Source organism: Budorcas taxicolor, chromosome 2, assembly GCF_023091745.1.
Source record: "Budorcas taxicolor isolate Tak-1 chromosome 2, Takin1.1, whole genome shotgun sequence".
Classification (NCBI taxonomy): Eukaryota; Metazoa; Chordata; class Mammalia; order Artiodactyla; family Bovidae; genus Budorcas; species Budorcas taxicolor.
The window spans coordinates 16,665,802-16,686,682 of NC_068911.1; the positions used below are offsets into that span (position 1 = coordinate 16,665,802).

At 53.2% G+C, this 20,881-nt stretch overlaps 3 protein-coding genes across 7 annotated transcripts in view; 2 read left to right on the top strand and 1 right to left on the bottom strand.

Moving 5' to 3' along the window:
- Positions 1-10,791, bottom strand: part of TLCD3B (TLC domain containing 3B) — a 24,603-nt gene extending 13,812 nt beyond the window's left edge. For 2 of the 3 annotated variants that reach the window (XM_052663600.1, XM_052663593.1), the window contains exons 1-3: positions 10,635-10,791; positions 4,066-4,230; positions 2,357-2,474 (exon numbers count right to left, since the gene is read on the bottom strand). The gene's annotated coding sequence lies outside the window, so the exon portion shown is untranslated. Of the gene's footprint in view, positions 1-2,356; positions 2,475-4,065; positions 4,231-7,383; positions 7,459-10,634 lie in introns of those variants that run through there. The other variant, XM_052663608.1, reaches the window with a different exon arrangement.
- LOC128059951 (keratin-associated protein 10-2) lies at positions 6,664-14,363 on the top strand. Its single transcript, XM_052652195.1, has 5 exons — positions 6,664-6,820; positions 8,228-8,415; positions 8,667-8,822; positions 13,610-14,019; positions 14,279-14,363. Exons 1-4 carry the CDS (start codon positions 6,664-6,666, stop codon positions 13,721-13,723), a joined length of 615 nt encoding a protein of 204 aa, XP_052508155.1. The 3' UTR covers positions 13,724-14,019; positions 14,279-14,363.
- Positions 14,364-14,518: 155 nt separating this feature from the next.
- ALDOA (aldolase, fructose-bisphosphate A) lies at positions 14,519-20,198 on the top strand. 3 transcript variants are annotated; one of them, XM_052635920.1, is made up of 10 exons: positions 14,631-14,645; positions 15,668-15,725; positions 17,092-17,218; positions 17,306-17,517; positions 18,369-18,423; positions 18,576-18,736; positions 19,071-19,154; positions 19,272-19,446; positions 19,607-19,806; positions 19,896-20,198. In XM_052635920.1, exons 3-10 carry the CDS (start codon positions 17,107-17,109, stop codon positions 19,989-19,991), a joined length of 1,095 nt encoding a protein of 364 aa, XP_052491880.1. In that variant the 5' UTR covers positions 14,631-14,645; positions 15,668-15,725; positions 17,092-17,106; the 3' UTR covers positions 19,992-20,198. The 3 variants fall into 3 exon arrangements, with proteins under 3 accessions (XP_052491879.1, XP_052491880.1, XP_052491878.1); XM_052635919.1 differs by lacking the exon at positions 15,668-15,725 and having other exon boundaries at positions 14,519-14,645; XM_052635918.1 differs by lacking the exons at positions 14,631-14,645; positions 15,668-15,725 and adding an exon at positions 16,739-16,894.
- Positions 20,199-20,881: the final 683 nt, after the last annotated feature.

Genomic DNA, 20,881 nt, shown 5'->3' on the forward strand with positions numbered 1-20,881 from the left:
CCATTTTTTTTACAGAGAGACACATTTCATGACTCAGCACATACACACACATGCCAAACTTTCTCACAATACTTTCAGATTCTGATTATGTGCAGGGCACAGTGTATTGTATTATTTTCCCTTTTTATCATTTTTTATCTCCCCAAATACTTATCATGACCCATTAAGCCTATTTCACAACCCACTTATGAGTAGCAACCCGAGTTGCTGGTTAAGGGCAATATTTCTCAACTTCTTTTCACTATTGCTCCCCTATCCTTTTTTAGACATTCTGTTTCGTAATGACCATTTTTCATGAACTCCTGATAACATGGATATACTCTATTTGTTGTTCCATCCAACCATCTCATCCTTTGTCATCCCTTTGTCATCCTTTGTTGTCCTGCCTTCAATCTTTCCCAGCATCAGGGTCTTTTCCAGTGAGTCAGTTCTTCTCATCAGGTGACCAAAGTATTGGAGCTTCAGCTTCAGCATCGGTCCTTCTGGTGAATATTCAGGACTGATTTCCTTTAAGGTTTACTAGTTTGATCTCCTTGCGGTCCAAGGGACTCTCAAGGAGATATCATAGCAACTCATTTTCTGAACCAACTGTACACACAGCATCCCAACATCCAGTGAGACAGTACTAGTCCCACTCTGCCCATGAATAAGCTGAGGCTGCAAGATGATATTAATTACTGAAGATCGAGATGGCTGGTAAATGGATTGGGAATCCAGAGACCAACCCAGATCCTTGCTCAGCTGCTTAATCATCTTCTCCAAGGCTTCACTTCCTCAGGTGGAAAATGGTGGAATTTCCAAAGAAGTGTTCATTAAACCTCAGGTCCTCCCCCACATATAAGCTAATGATAGCAAACATTTATACTGGCTACCTACTCCAGTATTGTTGCCTGGGGAATTACATGGACAGAGGAGCCTGGTGGGCTATAGTCCATGGTGTTGCAAAGAGTTGGACACGACTGAGTGACTAACACACACACAGAGTATATACCAGATGTCAGGCACTAATCTATGCCCTTCGCATATTTTAACTAATATAATCCTTACAATAACCCAAGAAGGAGATACTATTTTTTTTTAAATTTCTTATATGGAGCATTTTTAAGTGTTTATTGAATTTGTGACAATGTTGTTTCTGTCTTCTGTTTTGCTTTTTTTTTGGCCACAAGACATGGAATCTTAGCTCCCCGACCAGGGATCCGACCCTCACCCCCTGCACTGGAAGGTGAAGTCTTAACCGCTAGACCACCAGGGAAGTCCCATGGGAGATGTCATTATTAATTTCCTTTTCCAGATGAGGGAATCAAGGCACAGAGAGGTTGTGTGTCCTGCTCAAGGTCACACAGGTCAGAAGTGGCAATGCTGGGATTTGAACCAATAGTCTGGGTTCCAGAATACCTGCTTTTAACCATGTCTGTTGAAAGGAAACATTTTATCAGTACTGAAAAAACTGAAAACCAATATCACTTGTTGTAAATAAGGTCAACAAAATAAAATGAAAAAACTTGTTCTTACATTCTCGCTAGATATCATCCCACGCTCAGAATTGTGAGCCGGAGGCCTTCTCTCTCTTTGTTAAAGACAAGACAAGACAAGCAAGGATAGAGAGGTGTTAAAGGGCTTCTGGCAGCAAAAGGAGACTTTGTCCTGGAATAATCAGACGTGTTGAAAGAGAACTGGAAAGAGAATGGCTTTCAGGTGAGTGTGTGTGTGTGTGTGTGTGTGTGTGCCTGTGCACACACGCTTTCTTTCTGACGGGTGTACCATCTAAAACAGCAGTCCCCAAGCTTTTTGGCATCAGGGGCTGGTTTGGCCGAAGACAATTATTCCAGTGACAAGGGGGTTGGGGGTGGGGTGGGGAGGGTGGGTTGCAGGGGGAGGATAGGGTGGGTTAGAGGGGTGCGGGGTGGTTTCAGGATGATTCAAGCTCATTATATGTTTGTGCACAATATTTCTAATCTAATGCCATCATTGATTTGACAGGAAGTACCTAGTCGGTGGCCCAGGGGCTGGGGACACTTGATCTAAAATAAACCCAAGATGGGATGCATTCCACACACCCTGATCCCCTGTCTGGGCGTTTCAGGAGCGTCTGAACATACCCAGGAGGAAGGCCGACACACCAGCCAGTCCAGGCTGGGGGTGCAGTCCCAAGCTACCAGTGCCTCTGGAGGGCAGCTGGCAGCGCCCACAGGGAGAGGGGCAGCGAGGGGTGGCACTGCCACCGTGCCCATCAAGGCTCCGACGACTTCGGCCGCAGCTTTCCTGCCCCAGCCTGGCCCCTCAGGTGAGTCTCTCACCCCCCAAGGGGACCTCACACACCTGTCACACAATTCACCCTGGACCTGGAGTTTACCGTTTGCCTGCTCTCTCAGCCTCCTTTAAGTCCAGATGCTGACTTGCACATCTTCTTTGCCTGGGTGCTGTGCCGCCTCGGTCCTGCGGAGGTGTGCAGGTGTGATTATCATCAAAGCCTGTGAATAAGTAAACGATAAGCGGCCAGAAGTGGCTTGTTTCCCACATGATACCCAGGAAAGGGTTCAACTCCCCCTCCTGTGCTCTGGGCTGCGTCCTGGCCAGCATGCCAGATCATTTATTATTTAGTGCTTTTTTTGGGTATCTGTCCCAAGTTAGTTTCAGGCAAGTTCAGTCTCAGTCTTCATCTGTCTAATAGAAAAGGGCACAACAGATGAGCTGAAGTGAGAAAATCAAGCCTCCAGACCCTTTTTCCCTCTCATGAGTTGGCTGTGTGACCTTCATCAAGTGTCAGAACCTCTCTGAGCTTCAGTTGAATACCCAGAGTCCCATTGCCTGGGCTCAAATCTTAGTTCTATCACTCACTAACCAGGAGAACTTATGTGAGTGATTGAACTCCTCTGAGCCTCAGGCTTCTTATCTGTAAAATGAGGACAAGAGCAGACCTCTACACAGGGCTCTGGGATGACTGAATGAGATGTGTGTAAACACAGTCCAATGTGGCACTGTAAATATTCACCGTGACAGTCATTAATGGTTCTGTTGTTCGCTTATTTATGTATTTATGCACGCACCTTGCAGCAGGCAGGATCTTAGTTCCCTGACCAGGTATCGAACTTGTGCCTCTAGCAGTGGAAGTGTGGAGTCTTAACTGCTGGATCGCCAGGGGAGTCCCCCTGTTGTTCTGGTTTTTTTTTTTTTTTTTTGAGCCCTCTTCTGTACCAGTTGCTCTACATACTCGTCTTCTAATCATCACAATGAACCCTGTCAGTTTCTTACATAATCCCTATTTGCCAGGGGAAGACTGAGGTTTGGGGAAGTCAACTTTGACTCTCCCAAGGTCACCTAGACACATGGAAGCATAACTAGAATTCAAACCTATATCTTGCCTGGTTCTAAAATTCCTTTTCAACTGAGTCCTAATTTGTTTCTATCTGTAACATTAGAAACTTTGGAAATGATAGTTTCTTCCACTTTCATTTCACTGTTAGGATGAAAGAAGACCAAGTCTGTGAAGAGGCCTCTACTGATGTTCTAACTCAGCTCAGCTTCTTATTCCCTCAGTGATAAGAAGTAATTAAGCACAGATCTTTCATTTTCATAATGAGGAGGTTGATGAACCCCTTCTTCATCTCTGGTAAGCAATATTATCTGATGTCCAGAGGAGGGAGTTGAAAGTATTAGATAAAAATTGGAACTGCCAGGTTCCCTTCCCACATCCAAGCCCAGGTCTGCAGAGGTGTCTTTCTTCGTCTGGGTTTTCTCTGCATCTCAGGTCCCCCACCCACCCTCCAGTAAATGGAAGGACACAATCTTTTACTCTTTCCCAGGGCCCGTGTAAAACTACAGGTGAGGCTATCTGACATTGCCAGCTTTGAGCTTTAGGTAAAGGGAGGTCTTATGGCTATTTGGCTATTGTGAAGTCAGTTTCTCCCTGCCTCCAGTGAATGGTGTGATGTGGGTAGAAGTGGGGCCCTGGCAAAGGGGTGCATTCATCCTCCTCCTCCTGGCTTGCCTTGCAAAGAGCAGACCTGGTGCCCTTGTGCACCCTCCTGCATCATGTATGCCCCCGTGGTAGGAACAGAATACCATCCATGGCGAGTTTGGCCACTGCAGCCCATGGATGTGTCCAGAGGTCTTGCCAAGGCTGACGTCTCTCTGTTGGCAGGAGTGAAGGGAGGGCGGGGCCCTATGTCACCTGAAGCCGTTTCCTGGTCTGAGGTGGGAACTGGTTTCATCTTGGGTCTCAGGATTCTGCAAAGATAGGGGCAGATGAGAAGACAGCCCTAAGCAGGCAGTCTGACCCAGACTTAGACTCAACAGAAATGACACTGGGAACAGCTAGACTCAGGTTTTCTGGGCTTGAAGCTCCCTCTGAGTGGGCTGGGGTGGCAGAGCCAGTGGGACCTTCTCAGTAAGGGGAGGCCTGGGAACCAGGGATGCAGACCCTGGTGATTTCACACACACCCTGTATTGGAAGGCAAAGTCCCAGCCGCTGGACTGCCAGGGAAGCCTCTCTCCTTTTAAAATATTTATTTATTTGGCTGCTGGGTCTTAGTTGTAGCATGAGAGATCTTTAGTTTATAGCATGTGGAATCTAGTTCCCTGAGCTGGGATCAAACCCAGCCCCCTGCATTGGGAGCTCGGAGTCTTAGCCACTAGGCCACCAGGGAGGTCTCTACCCTGGCAATTTCCTTTCCTTTTTTTTGTTTTTCAAAATTTTTGGATGTGGGTCATTATTTATTTTTTTTTGAGGGGGGGGGTCATTTTTTAAAAAGTCATTATTGAATTTGTTGCAATATTGTTTCTGTCTTATGTTTTGGCACTTTGACCAACAGGCAGGTGGGATCTTAGCGCCCTAACTAAGGACTGAACCTGTGTACTCTGCATTGGAAGGCAAAGTCCCAATCGCTGGACTGCCAGGGAAGTTCCTTTAAAAACTATATTTATTTATTTGGCTGCACCAGGTCTCAGATGTGGCATGTGGGATCTTCAATCTTAGTTGCATCATTCAGGATCTTTAGTTGTGATATATGAACTCTTCCTTGCTGCATGTGGGATCTAGTTCCCTGACCAGGGATCAAACCCAGACTCCCTGCATTGGGAGCTCAGAGTCTTAGCCATTGGACCACTAGGGAAGTCCTGGCCCTGGCTGTTTCTGTGGCTGCCTCCTGGTGCAGGGAACTCCTCAGCAGCCACAGTGAGGTATATCGGGGCAGAGACTGTGCACAGAAGTAGGCATACTGTGTTGCTTTCAGGGGAACATGCCAGGATGTAGTAACCAAAGGTGAGCTCTGAGGCCTCTTTGAGGGAGGTGTGCTTACAGGAGTGTGCGTGTGTGTGTGCATACGCACAGCATATGTGTGGAGAATCAAAAAGGTCAGCAAGAAAGTGGGAGGTCAAAGTGCCTGAAGAGCCAAGGGAACAGGGCATCTGGAAAACATTACCTGATTGGTTGGATCCTATTCATTCACAGAATCAGTAAGTACTCAGTGGGGGCCCCCCCTAGAGCCAAACTAAATGCTAGGCTTGGGATATGAAGGTGAATCAGACCCAGGCACTTGCAGTCTTAACTGAGGATCCAGGCAGTAAAATGAATTTCAATACCTTGTGATTAGTGCTAGAACAGCCGTGTCTGTATATGGTACCCAAAGCAGTCACCTTTGCCTAAGGCAGGCAGGAAGACCACCCTGAGGCAAAACTGAGCAGGGGTTCAAAGGATGAGGGTGTTAGTAGTTGGTGGTAGGGGAATGGGGTAGGGGAGACAAGGGAAGGGTGTTCTATGCAGAGGGAATAGCAGCTGTGAAACCCTATACACCGGTTCAGGAACCTCGAGCAGGCCTTATGATGGAAACATGAATGAGCTGATGGGGCACAAAACAATTTTGTTTACAAATGATCTGATCAGTGGAAATAAGCAACACCAGGGCTGGAAATTTGTCTGCCTTAGTCTCTGCTAGGGTCCCAAAGCCTAGAGCAGTGCTTGGGACCCTGTTGGATACATCATGAATGAATAAACCAAGGTGGCTCAGTGGTAAAGAATCCACCTGCCAAGCAGGAGATGCTGGTTTGATCCCTGAGTCAGGAAGATCCCCTAGAGAAGGAAATGGCGACGCACTCCAGTATTCTTGTCTAGAAAATCCCATGGAGAGGAGCCTGGTGAGCTACAGTCCATGGGGTGGCAAAAGAGTTGGCTACAACTTAGGGACTAGAAATAACAACAGGGGACTTCTCTGGTGGTCTGGTGGCTAAGACTCCCGTACTCCCAATACAGGGGGCCCAGGTTCCATCCCTGGTCAGGGAACTAGATCTCACATGCAGCTGTCCAACTAAGACCTCGTGGAACCAAATAAATAAATAAATAAACCGAAGATAGGCGGTACCCAGAGTGGATGGTGTGGACAGTCGGCTAAAGCGTTTGGGCTTCATCCTGGAGTCAGTGGGAAACCCTTTGGGGGGTTAAAAATTCAAAAGGCACAAGATCTGACCTGGATGGGAGGAAATCACCCTGATGGTGATATGAAGGGTGAAGAGATCAGATGATGAATCTTAAATTTGGGCACTGTCAATAAAGATCGGGGGTCGGGTTGAAAAAATATTGAGGATAATTCTATGCCATTAAGAAGTAGCTCTGATTTTAACAATACCCCTGGGAGGCAGGCGTTTCCTCGTTATACAGAGAAGAAAATGGACTCAGCGAGGCGTGGTGACTCGGCCGAAGTCACACAGCCAGTTGGCGGCATAGCCCGGGGGTTCAGTCTGGCCTTTGTGGCGCCGCAGGACCCAGCACACGATGTGGATCTGAGCCAGGCGGGTAGCGGCGGGAACTCGCCCCTTCTACTCAGTAAGTGCGGGAAAGCCCAGCGGATCGCTACTAAAAAGAACTGGTGCCCACAGACAGGAAGAGGGAAGCGAGGCGCGGAGAAGGAATGTTGGGTCTGGGCGGCCGCCGTAGGAGTGGTGTTCTCATCTCCATGGCAACAGCGAGAAGCGGCGGGAGGCCTCTGGGCGGTGCAGCCGCCGCGGCGGATTGGAGCGGGAAAGACTCGGAATCCGTGAACTGCCTGTGGCCCCAAGGGCGCAGGTGATGGGGTTAGGTCGGTGGAGGGAGCCCGGAGTTTAGGGAAAAACGGAGGGTCGGGCTGGGGCCTTCGAAGAAGGCGCTGCCCCGTACCCCCGATCCTCACTGTTCGGGCCAGAGACCATCGTTGGGCCTCAGTTTCCCCAAACGGGAAATGGGAGGAGGAGAACGGGCACCCGAGCCCAATGGCCCCTCTCAGTCACTGAGGCCCAAGACTTTCTCTCCTCTGCAGCTCCTGGACTGACCGGCGGTGTCCTGCCCCATGGACGTGAGTCTTAGGCCCCGTACCCCTCTTTGGCGCGGCCCTCTCGGCACCCCTAACTTACCTTGACTTTGCCTTCCTTGGCGCCAGGATTGGAGCTCTTTACCCAACATAGACCCTTCCAGCTCAGGACAAGAACTGTGAGACAGAAAGAGAGTGCAGGGGTGGCCTTGCCAAGGCAGGGCACGCCGCACTCTAGCAAGATGAGGGGTTAGGAAATCAAGGAGGAAAAGCATCCCAGGAAGAAGGAACAGCATGGGCAGAGACGTGGATGTGAAAGAGAGGCCAGGGAATTGTCAGGACTTCAGTATGGCTGGAGTATAATGGGGGACAGAGGGAGAGGCAGGCAAGGCTAGACTAGAGCCTTTGTCGCTGAGATAAGAAGTTTGGACGGAGTCAGTGGGAGCCACTGATGGACTGTCAGGGAGGGAGGGATACTCAAGGACAGCTGATATGGAAAGGGGCACAACTTCAGAGTGCAAGACAGAGGCCAGTACTGTTGGCTGAGTAGTCCAAAGGAAACAGAGACAAGAGGTCTGTTTGGAGAGGCATTCTGAAAGGAAGAGCGATAAGTCTTGGAAAAGTCTAGAATGACCAACAGGTCTCTGATGGTGCTGAAATGGGGATGACAAGAGAAAAGGCAGGATTGGGGACAAGACGAAGATGAAGATGTTAGTTGCTATCGTGTCTGACTCTTTGCGACCCCATGAACTGTAGCCCGCCAGGCCCCTCTGTCCATAGGATTTCCCAGGCAAGAACACTGGAGCGGGTTGCTATGTCCTTCTCCAGGGGCTCTTCCCGACCCAGACAGTGTAGCCCTATTATTCTCTCCCCACCACATGGTGGCTGTTCCTTCCCGCTTCCCAGCTACCTCCTGTGTCCCTCCTGGTGTTTCTGTGTCCCCGCAGCCCCTCCACATCTCCGCATCACCCTTTCTTCCTGTGCTGTCCAGGCCTCCTCTAGCCTGTGGAATCCAACCCCGGCTCCCGTCAGCGGCCCCTCCCTGCTGCTCCCCATCCCGGCCATCGTCGTGCTCTCCGTGGGCATCTATCTGTTGCTGTTGGGTCTTGTGCTGCTGACCAGGCACTGCCTGCTGGTGAGGGGCCTGGTGGGGGCTGGAGTTTGGGCCCTGACAGGGGAAGAGGTCAGCTTGTCCCCCTATTTGCAGGCCCTTACCCTGAGACACCTTTGCCGTTTATTCTCCATATCGGCCCCTCACCTGGGCCAGGAGACCCTCTTCTCCTGTCCCCAGCTGAATCTTCTCCGGCCCCTCTCTCCAAAACCGAGACTCAGCTGTCCCTCCCAACCTGCCACCTGGCCCGGATCCTGAGCGCTGCCCTCTCCTAGGCCCAGGGCTGCTGCACAGACTGCAGCTCCCCCTGCAGGAAGCAAGGCGCCTCCAGGCCCCAAGACTGTTGCCAGACCTGCGCCGAAGCCTGTGACTTCCCCCTGCCCAGCCCAGCCCGCTACTTGGATGCCTGCTGCCCCCAGCCCGCCGAAGCTGTGAGTTCTCGTCCTGGCTCCTGGCCCCTGGCCCCTGAGTCCTGATCCCGGTACTCTCAATGCTTTCACTTTTTTTTCGGTTCAACAAAATTTATTACGGAGCAACTATTCTAGGCCAGGCCTAGTTCCAGGTACTGGGTCAGGTGGAGACAGGCGAAAACAACATCAACAACATATCAGATATTTTCTGGTAATGAAAGCTTCTTGGAGAAAGAAGAGCAGGGCAGTAGCTGGAGAAGGGTGACCTATGTACCATGCAGGGCATACTTCGACCTCTGAAAACGGTAGTTAAAGCAGACAGAGCTCCTTCTGTTCTTGGAGTGAGTACAATGTTCTAGACACTGTGCAACTTCATTAACAACCTCCAGAGCTGGGTATTTTTAAAACCCTATGTACATATGCTTTTTGATTACAAAGTATACATGTAGGAATACACAGAAAGTACAAGTTACTTTATAATCCAGCCCTGTAACCAAGGTTACTATGTTTGGTGTATGTCCCTGATATAGTAATACACATACAGTGTTATCACTGTTGCATTTCACTGTTGGTAAAAATGTATGCCACAGGGACTTCCTTGGTGGTCCAGTGGCTAAGACTGCACTCCCAATGCAGGGGGCCCGGGTTCGATCCCTGGTCAGAGAACTAGATCTCACATGCCACAGCAAAGACCTGGTGCAACCAAATAAATATTTTTTACAAAATGTATGCCACAGCTACTATTTCCTCCCAACTGCCACTTTCCCTTTTTAACCTGACATCACACCTTGGCTACCCGTCCACGCTTTTATCCTCCTTTTGCAGGGGGCATAACTTGGCGCAGGACATTTAGTTGCTTCTCCAGTGTTCCACAGGACAGTCTTGCAGAGCAAATTGCTCCATCGTGTGTTGAAACAGAACCTTCAGGGAGAAGCCTGGGTCACAGCGGACAGGCTGTTTTTGCATTTGTGGCTTTAAAGATGTTAAGTGTCATTGACCACCTTCCTAGGCCATGCTTATTTTGGGCTCAGAGATTTAGACAGCAAAGCTCCTGCCCTTGAAATGGGGACCTTCCCTAGGGAGGTAAGAGTGAGGGGAAAAGACCAAGCAGAACTTGGGCAGACTGCAGTTGCAAATCCCTGCAAGAAGTTTTGAGTTTCAAAATCAATTGCAGGACAAGGAGTTCTCCTCTTTCAGATATAATCTGCTGATTTCTCAGGAGCAGCGCAGAGATGAGGCCCAGGGCTTGGGCTCCAGGGATTAAGGGGAAAAAGGAGAAGACCCTAGGTCCTCCAACCTCCTATTTTACAGGAAATTCAAAATGATTTCTTGTTTCTCTGCCCTGGGGACCCCACTCCCTTCACCTTCTGTCTGTAGGAAGGGAGTGGTCAGGGGCTTCTCCTCCTCCCTGAGAATGAGGTGTGCTGTCAGGAGGGACTGACTCCTCCCATTGCCCCCTCCAGGGTTGCAGGGCATCCAAGCCAGGAGACCTGCAGGGCCTGATCCTACCCAGCTTCTGCCAGAGCCAGGACAGGTTCTAGAATGGTTAATGGTGGGGCGGGGTCATTCCATCCTTGGGCTGTCTTTCCACAAAGCACAGTAAGGCCTCTGTATTCTTCAGTTTCCTTATAGTAACAAAAGCAACTGCAAATATTCCAAAGCCCTTGCCTCTTCCACAGCTGTAGATATTGGGGCACACACAGGCCTCAAGCCTGGGCCGAGACACAAACCCAGGTTTCTCTTTCTCTCTCTGGGAGAAACTCACCTGTGCTACATCTTTCACAGGTGTGTCATGAGGGCCTAATTCATTCATTCATTTATTTATCCACTTACCAAAGAGTTGAGGCTTTCCTAGTGGCTCAGACAATAAAGAATCCACCTGCAATGAAGGCGATCCAGGTTCAATCTCTGGGTTGGGAAGATCCCCTGGAGAAAGGGAATGGCTACCCACTTCAGTATTCTTGCCTGGAGAATTCCATAGGCAGAGGAGCCTGGCAGGCTACAGTCCACCGGGTCACGAAGAGTCGGACATAACTGAGAGACTGACACTTCACACTACCAAAGACTTCGAAGTTACTGTTGAGGAACTGTGCTGGGCCCTGGGGGTGTGGTGGAAACAAGGTAGATGTGCCCCAAACGTCATGGGGCTTACATTCCTGCAAAGGACAGGGAGAAATACGTAGGCAGTTAACATTCGAGTGTGAGAAATGATGCAATCCGGGACAGCTCTGGTTCTTAAGCGCCGGGTGTGATCAGAAGCAGGGGTGAGGCTTAAACAGAAAGCCAGGCATCTGGGCCCCATGCCCAGTAGATTTGGAATGAGATTGGAATTTGCGCATCTTTAGCAAGTTCTTAGATGGCAGACAAATACACCAGGGTTAGAGTGCAGGGTTAGTGCAACATATGTACTCATCATACTGCTCAAGGGTGAGAGCTGTGACCCAAAGAGCTCCCCTTGGTGAGAACTCACTGTGTTCCAGGCACCATGCTTCATGCCTTCCACTGATTCCCCAAGTGACCCTGTGAAGGAGGTGTTCTACTTCCTAAATCCATTTTAGAGATGAGAAAAGTGTGTGTGTGTGTGTGTGTGTGTGAATTGCTCAGAGTGTCCGACTCTTTGTGACCCCATGGACTGTAGCCTGCCAGGTTCTTCTGTCCATGGAATTCTCCAGACAAGAATACTGGAGTGGGTTGCCATTCCCTTCTCCAAGAGATGAGAAAAATGAGGCTCAAATCACCAATCGGCCAAGCGTGGTGCTGAATTAGATTCAAACCCCGAGCTCCAAACAGTAATGATGGCTGGCCTTTACAACCTCAGAGTGAAAGAAATCAGAGTGAAAAACGAGAGAAATACGAGGGTTAACGGTCATGCAGAGCCCTTGTTTAAAAAGGGCTTAAAAAGCAGGTTCCTTACAGAAGCCACAGGGCTGCCGGTGAGAGTCAAAATATCCATTAGCTAGTTCTTAATGACTAGAGCCAAACCCTGCCAGGGGGGCAGAGCCAAGAAATGCTTTTAATACCCTCTTTTCTGAGGTGAGGGCAGTGTGGCCTCTCTCAGCCCCCAGTTCTGCACACAGAATGATGGTGCAGTCCTCCAAAAACCCATAGAGCTGACTTCAGCCTAGAGCAGGACTCCCCAGAGACACCCCCAACCCACACCCCCATCACACACAAGGAAGCCGCCTCGCTCTCTCCCCTCCACCATGATATACTTTTGCTTCCTCCTAGAGAATTCTTTTGGCAGGGACCAATGCACCCTCCCCTCACCGGAGCCCCTAGTGATATCTGATCTCACCAGTCATCTGACACCGCACCCCAAAACCTCAGCTCTTCTAAAGGTCATTCCCCTATTCCTGGCTTGGCCTGGAGTCTGATTGAGCTGTGCAACTGTGACTGTCACTAGCTCTGCCTCAGGCCTCAAGGAGCCAATCTTCTGTCACCCATCCTGGGTGTGACCCACTCCAGCCATTTGGCCTGACTCCAGCCCATGCCTGGAGCAGTGGCGGATCATCTGTGTCCCACGGCAGGAGCAGAGTGGATTGGAGCAGACCGGTTCTCCCTTCCTGTCTCTAAGGACATGCTGTTCCTATTCCATGAGAGGCAGACTTTCTGCCTCCCCTCTTCTTCTTTGCCTAGAGAGAAAATTTATATGCTTTGATGGAATCACCCATTCAACGTTCATTTGTATCTCAGGCACCTGCTGAGCCTGAGTCCCCTGGTAGCTCAGTGGAGATAGGAGGTGAACTGTCCCTGCCTTAGCAATCTTGAAAGAAGTTAGTATTCACGGCCCTGGGAAGCAGTGGGATCAAAGCAGGATCGCAGGGCTGGAAGCAGGCAGGCCCGGCCTCATCCCAGCCCCCTTCCCTAGTTGTATTCCTTTGGATGATCACTCCCTCTCTGAACCTTCATTTCCTCTTTTGTAAGGAGGCCCTCTACTCAAGGTTCTGATAAAGAAATGTGACTCCTTTTAAATAGTTAAAAAAAAATTAATTAAATAGGAAAATTACCATTTTAAAGGAAAACTAAAAAGACTTTTTAAAATCATTCATGGACACAGTCTGTGCCTGGCACAGAGTAGGTGCTCAGAAATGGAAGGTGAATGACAGCCAGCTTGGTCTCAGGCCAAGAAAGAAATCCACAAAACCAGCAGGTGGTTTTCATCATAGAGTGTGTGTGCTTTCCCTGTCTTAATGACTTGCAATTGTATGGGGTCGTAAGGGTATAGTAGAACCATCTCTGAGCTGAACACTGGGGCGTAAGTGTGGGGCCAGGGCTAACTGATCTCTGGCCCTCAGTCTCCTCATCTATAAGATGGGAAGAAAGAAAGGATGTACATGCATGCTAAGTTGCTTTAGTCGGGTCTGACTCTCTGCTTCCCCATGGACTATAGCCTGCCAGGCTCCTCTGTCCATGGGATTCTCCAGGCAAGAATACTGGAGTGGGTTGCCATGCCCCGCTCCAGGGGCTCTTCTCAACCCAGGGATCGAACTCGAGTCTCTGGAGTCTCCTGCACTGGGAGGCGGATTCTTTACCACTAGTGCCAACCGGGAAGCCTAAAAGAAATGACCTCCCCCCCAAATGACTTCTTCCACCTCCTTCCAGTTGTTAGGAACATTGCCTCCCGGCTGATTTCTCAACATCACAAGGAGCTGATTTCTTCCCAGGAGTGGTGGATGGTACCCTCTGATCCACTGGGCAAGTGGGACTTTCCAGGCCTCTCTGTTCCCTTCTCCCTTGAAAAGGAAACAGCTCCAGGCTTTGGTGCCCTTCCCTCGCCCACCTCCCTCACCCCACCTCCTCTCCCGCAGGACTGGGCCCCTCGCTGCCCTCGCTGCTGCCCGCTCTGCGACTGTGCCTGTGCATGCCAACTTCCTGACTGCCAGAGCCTCAACTGCCTCTGCTTTGAGATCAAGCTCCGATGACGATCCAGGGTCCCTGCTCTTTGGGGAGCGGCCAGCCCCCAGGGCCCACAGGCCCTGTTCCCTGAGGGGACTCAGGACACCTTTCTCCAGGCCATTGGAACCACAAATGGCCTGCCCAGCTCACCGACCTGGGAACCAGCAGTGGAGAGCCTGGCTCCCTGAAGAGTGGGACTCACAGAGCCCTTGGCCAGCAGGACGGCAGCCCCTTGGCAGGGCCAGAAGAGAGAGGGGCTGGTGCTCCAGCAGGTCCCCCTGCCCTTGACTCCTCCTCCCCAAGTAACTGAACATATTTGAAGGTGAGGTTGGGGGACACTGCTCACCATCCAGAGCATGGGACAAACTTGACCCTTGACTATCTGTAGGGTTACCCCAGGCACACCCTGTCCATGGACTCTTGGTTATTTTGAGGTGTGACTGTAGTGCCTGCCTGTGTGCTCTGCCTCTGAAGAATCAGGACAGCCCTGTGAGGCTCAGAGTCAGGGGATGAGGGGTCTGAGGAGGAGGCAGGGAAGGCCACAGGTCTGCATCCCCTTACCCGTCCTTCCTTCCTCACAGATCGCTGTCCAGAGATTTATTTCTCTTGACAGCCTGTTGAGGGCCTCAGTCTGGATGTCCAAGGAAGAAATCTCTGAAGTACCGGTGAGTGGGCAGGGGGCCCTCCCCGCTACCCCCAAAATAGGCAGGCCCACAAGCTTCTTCCCCATCCTTCACTTTAGGCCCCACGCTGGCGTGAATGTCAGGGGCTTCAGGTTTCCCTAAATATAGGTCCCTGCCAGGGGATCTGTGGTGAGCAAAGGGCAGGGGTCACCGGAGAAGGTCGGTTGGGGGGAGGGCGGGAGCTGCTTTATAACCCAGTCCGGGCGGGGCCTGGCTCACTCGCTGCTGACCAGGCTCGCCAGCGCCTTTGGCTTCCTCCTCACAGGTGGGCGCCAGTCGGACGGAGCGGGGTTGGGGTTGGGCTGAAGGCTCCGAGATTTAGGAGGGGGAGACCCGGCCGGTAGGATGGGAGGCTCGGAAAGGATCTGGGAGCCAGACAGCCAGAGGGCGGATTTGATTTTGGAGAGGGAAGTCGGCGCCAGGGAGAAGTTTTGCAAGCACTCTGGCCCCATATCCCCAGACTTGCTCGGGCCGAGTGGCGGCCCGAGCGGGTTCCCGCCGGGTCCGGCTTCCCGCGGCGGGCGCGTGCGCACTCGCGGGCCACGTTGGCTCCCCGGGTCCCGGACCTGCCGGGATGGAGCGCGGACGCGGCGGGGATACCCGCCGGACGGGATACCCGGAACCGCTGCCGGCTCGCGCTCCGGGAGCCTGCCCGCGCCGCCCTCTCCTGCGCCCGGGCAGTCCCCGGGCCCTTAGATTCGGTTACAGTGTGACACTCGCTGCCTCAGTGCCTCCGGAAGCTGGGGCTGCCCCAGGCCGCCCGATGGGCCTGCGGGAGGGAAGCTGAGCCTCGCTGTTTTCGGGATCTGCCACCCGCTTTTCCTCCGACCCCACCCCATTCCCATCTCCTCTGGGGCCCCAAAATCGGCTGAGTCACGGCGCCCCGAAGCACGCCAGGCGGAGGGGAGGGGGGTCGGGGGAGGAGAGGAGTGGGGGAGGGCCCCGGCGACCCGCGGGATGTGGCCCGAGTCACGTCCGAGGGGGAACGAGGGGGAAGGGCTCGGGTTCTCGCCGGACAGTCCCGGCCCAAGCGCCGCCTCCCGGCTTCGCCCTTCGGGGGCGGCCTTTCGCACATTTCCTCGCCTGCCATTGGACGCCGGAGCGCCTCCGGCCCCCTGCAAAGGGAAAAACCCGGCGCGGGGCGGAGCGGTGCCTTTATAAGGCCCGGCACCACCTCCTGCCCGCCCGCCCCCGCGCCCCGCCTCAGGAGTAGAATAGGCTGCGTTCCTCTTGGAACGCGCCGCGGAACCGGAGTCCTGGTGACGAGTGCCGCGTTCCCTCCCTCAGTCCACTCCGCCAGCCCTCCACCGCTGCGCCCCGCCAGCCTGCCCCTCTCCTGTGCCAGGTGAGCGCTCCCCGCCACGTGCGAAGGTCAGGGAGGGGGTCGTGGCGAAGGATCCCGGGGGCAGACGCGGGTCGGGGGTCCGCACGGAGCCCCCCAACCCGGCCCCAGCATCTTCCTCCTCCGCCACCACCCACACGTTTGCTCCTAGCCCGGCCTCCCCGACTCTTCCAGCCTGAGCTCCCTGGGTTTGCTGCGCAACGCAGCAACCGCTCCGCGCGCTGAGTCACAGCGGGGAGGAAGGAAGCCAGGCGAGATGAAGGGCCGTTCCCCGCTCCCCTTTTCTTGTTAGGACTCCGGGTGCAAAAATGACGGCCCCTTTGCCTCTGCAGGGATCCTAGGAGGCATCGAGAGGTGGGAGCCAGCTCATTTACTGCCTCAGGGTTCCCAAAAGCGGGTGGTTGGTCCCTATCCTGGGAGACCGGTGCCCCTGGCCAGGAGGGGAAGCCTCTTGGCAGCGCATGAAGCCCCATTAACACTTTCCCTATCTTTCCTTATCGGGTGACCTTGATTCTGAGCCTGGAACAGCTGCAGCCGCGGAGCAGACAGGAGCATTTTCAGGGGAAGGGGTGGGGCGCTTGCCTCTCCTCCACGTTCTCTTACCCTGCGTGAGCAGTGAGGCCAACCCTCACTCCTTTCCTACGCGCCACCCGCCCCCCCCCCCCGCCCCGGGCTAGGTTTCCTCTGCCGCCCTTTTCTGGGCTTCCGAGGACCACCCCACACCGCCACCTTTTTTCTAACACCCTCCCCCCCGCCTTAGGGGGAGCAGCCTGACCTTGGGGTGTCCTTGAGGCAATGGAACCTGGGCCAGCCCTGGGATCTCAGGTGGATTGGAAGGAACACTCGTATCACAGCCAGAGATCTGAGTTCTAATCTCAGATCAGGCCCTTGGGTTGCTGTGTGGCTTGATACACAGCTTTTTTCCCTTCTCTGGCTTCTTTCAGATGAGAAGGTTGGGCCTGCTGCCTTCGGCACAACTTCTAATTCCAAAATACTCCGGTTTGGTTTTGCTTCCAGGCAAGGTGACCCCCATGGCACAGCGCAAGCCAGAAGGGTCCGGCTTCCACATGACCTGCCTGTCCATGGCTCTGGCGTATTCCTTTAGGCCAGATGCCAATATACAGCCCCACCCTCAGCTGGGTAACACCCAGAAACAAACAGAGTTAGGAAAGGTACAGGAGGCAGGCCTACTATAGGGAAGTTGGGTGTAAGGGAGAGCCTGGGGCAGGAAGTGCCCCGAGACCTGCCGGGAGTGGGGCAGGGGAGGTAGGAAGCCTTTCCCCTGACCTCCAGGCAAGGGGCCCTGCTGGTTGGGAGACCAGGGGAAGACTCCACTAACTAGCCCTCCCCCATGTGTCTCCTCGCCCAGGAACTGACAGGCACCATGCCCCACCAATACCCAGCACTCACCCCGGAGCAGAAGAAGGAGCTCTGTGACATCGCTCACCGGATTGTGGCTCCGGGCAAGGGCATCCTGGCTGCAGATGAGTCCACCGGTGCGGGCAGGGCACAGGGGGAGGAGGGCCCAGGGGGTGGGGTTGAGCGGCTGACCCCTTTAATTCCCATGTGATGCTTTCCTCCAGGGAGCATTGCCAAGCGACTGCAGTCCATTGGCACTGAGAACACTGAGGAGAACCGGCGCTTCTACCGCCAACTGCTGCTGACCGCCGACGACCGCGTGAATCCCTGCATCGGGGGCGTCATCCTCTTCCACGAGACGCTCTACCAGAAGGCCGATGATGGGCGTCCCTTCCCCCAAGTTATCAAAGCCAAGGGCGGCGTCGTGGGCATCAAGGTGAGGGGGCTAGGCCTTGGGGTGGGAGATGTGAGACGAATGCGCGTGTGCTAAGTCGCTTCAGTCATGTCTGACTCTTTGCAGTCCTATGGACCATAGCCCACAGCTTCCTTTGTCCATGGGATTCTCCAGGCGAGAATATTGGAGTGGGTTATCATGTCCTCCTCCAGGTGATCTTTCCCACCCAGGGATCGAACCTGCTGTGTCTCTTATGTCTCCTGCATTGGCAGGCGGGTTCTTTACCACTAGCACCACCTGGGAAGCCCAGTGAGATGGATGAGGGGCAAGGAAATCCAGGATAACAGGCAGGGGTCGGGGTGGGGATGAACTGGGTGGGGAGACTTGGGTGGAGTCTGCCCCGATCACCTCCAAATTGTGTGTAAGAAGCCAGTAACTTATGGGACTTGCTTGGCATTTTAATCCTTGTGATTTTAAAAGCCATAGGTTATGTTTATATCATTGAAAAACCAGAAGCTCAAGGCCATGAAGTGTTTTGCTCACATTTAGTAAATGGTAGAATTCAAGCTCTCTGTGTGTGCCTCTTGGGACCAGATACTATGGCTAAGTGAAACACTGGCAAACCAGAAGGATACTTGAGAGATGAAGTAAAGCTGGGACAGGGTGGGGCTACAGAGGAGAAAAAGGCTGTAGAGCAAGAGTTTTTGTTGTTTTTTAAATACTATTTATCTGCTGTGCTTGGTCTTCGTTGCAACACCCGGAATCTTCGATCCTCGTTGCAGAACACGGGTTCTTTAGTTGCGGTGTGTGAGATCTAGTTCCCTGATCAAAGATTGAAAAAAGGGCACCAGAGACCACTTCCCATCCTATCTTGTTGCCCTCCACCCCAACAGGTAGACAAAGGTGTGGTACCCCTGGCAGGAACAAATGGCGAGACAACCACCCAAGGTGAGAACCGCTTAGTTCCTGGCCCTACCAACCAGCCCACCCTGGTCGGTACCCCTCTGGGTGCCCAGGCCATGTGGGAGCCACCTGCCCCCTCCGCTGGACAGCTCTGACCCCTCCGCTGGACAGCTCTGACCCCTTTGTCCCCTCTTCAGGGCTGGATGGGCTTTCGGAGCGCTGTGCCCAGTATAAGAAGGACGGAGCTGACTTTGCCAAGTGGCGTTGCGTGCTGAAGATCGGGGAACACACCCCTTCTTCCCTCGCCATCATGGAAAATGCCAATGTCCTGGCCCGTTATGCCAGCATCTGCCAGCAGGTGGGCCTGTAGGTCCCCAGCAGGCCATGTCCCACCTGATTCCATTCCAGTGTGTCAGCTGGCCTACCACCCATCTGCCAGCTTATCCCAAGGCTCCGAATCCTCACCAAGCTCCAGGCTTGGGTCCATGAAGGGCTCTGCAGGCAGAAGGGCAGAATAGGGATTATGTGGGTGGATCTGAGGAGACAGCTAATCTCCTCCAATCTGTTTTGAATTGGGGAGGGCTGTGTAGCCCGGAGTCCTGGAGATAAGATCTTGGTGAATAGCTGTGGAGGGCTGGAGGTGGGGCTGTGGGTTAGGAGGCCTCACTGCTACCCTGTTCCTCACCCCACAGAATGGGATTGTGCCCATTGTGGAGCCCGAGATCCTCCCTGATGGGGACCATGACTTGAAACGCTGTCAGTATGTAACCGAGAAGGTAGGTGGCCTGCCTGCCTGGGCAGTGAGGTGGGCTAGGGAGCTGGGCCGGGGCCCCTGGGGTGACCCTCGTCCCCCCAACTCCACCTCACCCCACTTTGGTCCCACCCTGCTGTAGGTGCTGGCTGCTGTCTACAAGGCTCTGAGTGACCACCACATCTACCTGGAAGGCACCTTGCTGAAGCCCAATATGGTAACCCCAGGCCACGCCTGCACCCAGAAATATTCTCACGAGGAGATTGCCATGGCAACTGTCACGGCGCTGCGCCGCACAGTGCCCCCCGCTGTCCCTGGTGAGACCCATTCCTCATCTTGACCTCTGGGAGGTAGATGGACTTGTGATCCTTGTGCCCATATGGTCTTGATTTCCAGGTCAGCTTCTAGGGCCTTCTTCCAGTCCCCTGGGTTGCTTGACTACAACCCCTCCCCCCATGTCACCCCCTCATTCTACAGGGATCACCTTCCTATCCGGAGGCCAGAGTGAGGAGGAGGCATCCATCAACCTCAACGCCATCAACAAGTGCCCCCTGCTGAAGCCATGGGCCCTGACCTTCTCTTATGGCCGAGCCCTGCAGGCCTCTGCCCTGAAGGCCTGGGGTGGAAAGAAGGAGAACCTGAAGGCTGCCCAGGAAGAATACGTCAAGCGAGCCTTGGTAAGGATGGAGCAGGAGGCGGGCAGGGTGCTGGGGTGGACCGGATTCTAAGAAGGGACCTTCTCACTCTGGCTCCTCTCCCTTCTTAGGCCAACAGCCTTGCCTGCCAAGGAAAGTACACCCCAAGTGGTAAGGCAGGGGCTGCAGCCAGCGAGTCCCTCTTCATCTCTAACCACGCCTACTAAGCCAACGTGTTCTAAGGCTGCCCCCTCAACACTCCAGGCCCCGTCCCCTCCCACACTCACTCTTGAAGAGAGGGGCTTCATCTGGGGCTCCAGGCTGCTCTTTCCCGTCACTCTTGCCTCCTTGTGACATTGGTGCCTGGTGTTGTCTGTGTACGCTAACTCCACTGTTTCCAGCCTACTGCCAATAAACAGCTATTTAAGGGGGAATCTGGTGTGCATGTCTGTGATCTCTAGGGCAGGGGAGGCCTGGGGGAGGTGGCAGAGCCCAGAGAAGAAAGAGCCCTTGCTTTATGTTCTTTCTGGAGCAGAAAAGTAGGTGAAGGAGATGGACTCCTTTTTAGTACTCTGTTTGATGCTTACCCGGGGCTTCATGAGAAAAGCTTGTGGATTTTCTTCCAACCAGCCAGTGCTCTGCTCCTTCTACCAGCAGCATCTGATAAGGCCTTTACAGTTAGGAAGTGTGTGTGCAGCCTCCTTAGGCGGCTGCAGCCTCAGCTTCAGTTTTAGGCCCAGAACTCACAGGTATAGAAGGCCCCTGTGACATACATACAAAAAATAGCCACTGACAAAAAGTAAGCTGTCCTGAATCTGTAAACTGGGCAACATAAGTATTCTATGCTATGCTATGCTAAGTCACTTCAGTCAAGGACCCAAAGATGAGTGTTTCTTGAAGAGATGAATGCGATTGCTGTTGCTGCTAAGTCGCTTCAGTCGTGTCCAACTCTGTGCGACCCCATAGACGGCAGCCCACCAGGCTCCCCCGTCCCTGGGATTCTCCAGGCAAGAACACTGGCGTGGGTTGCCATTTCCTTCTCCAATGCATGAAAGTGAAAAGTGGAAGGGAAGTCGCTAAGTCATATCCGACTCTTAGCGACCCCATGGACTGCAGC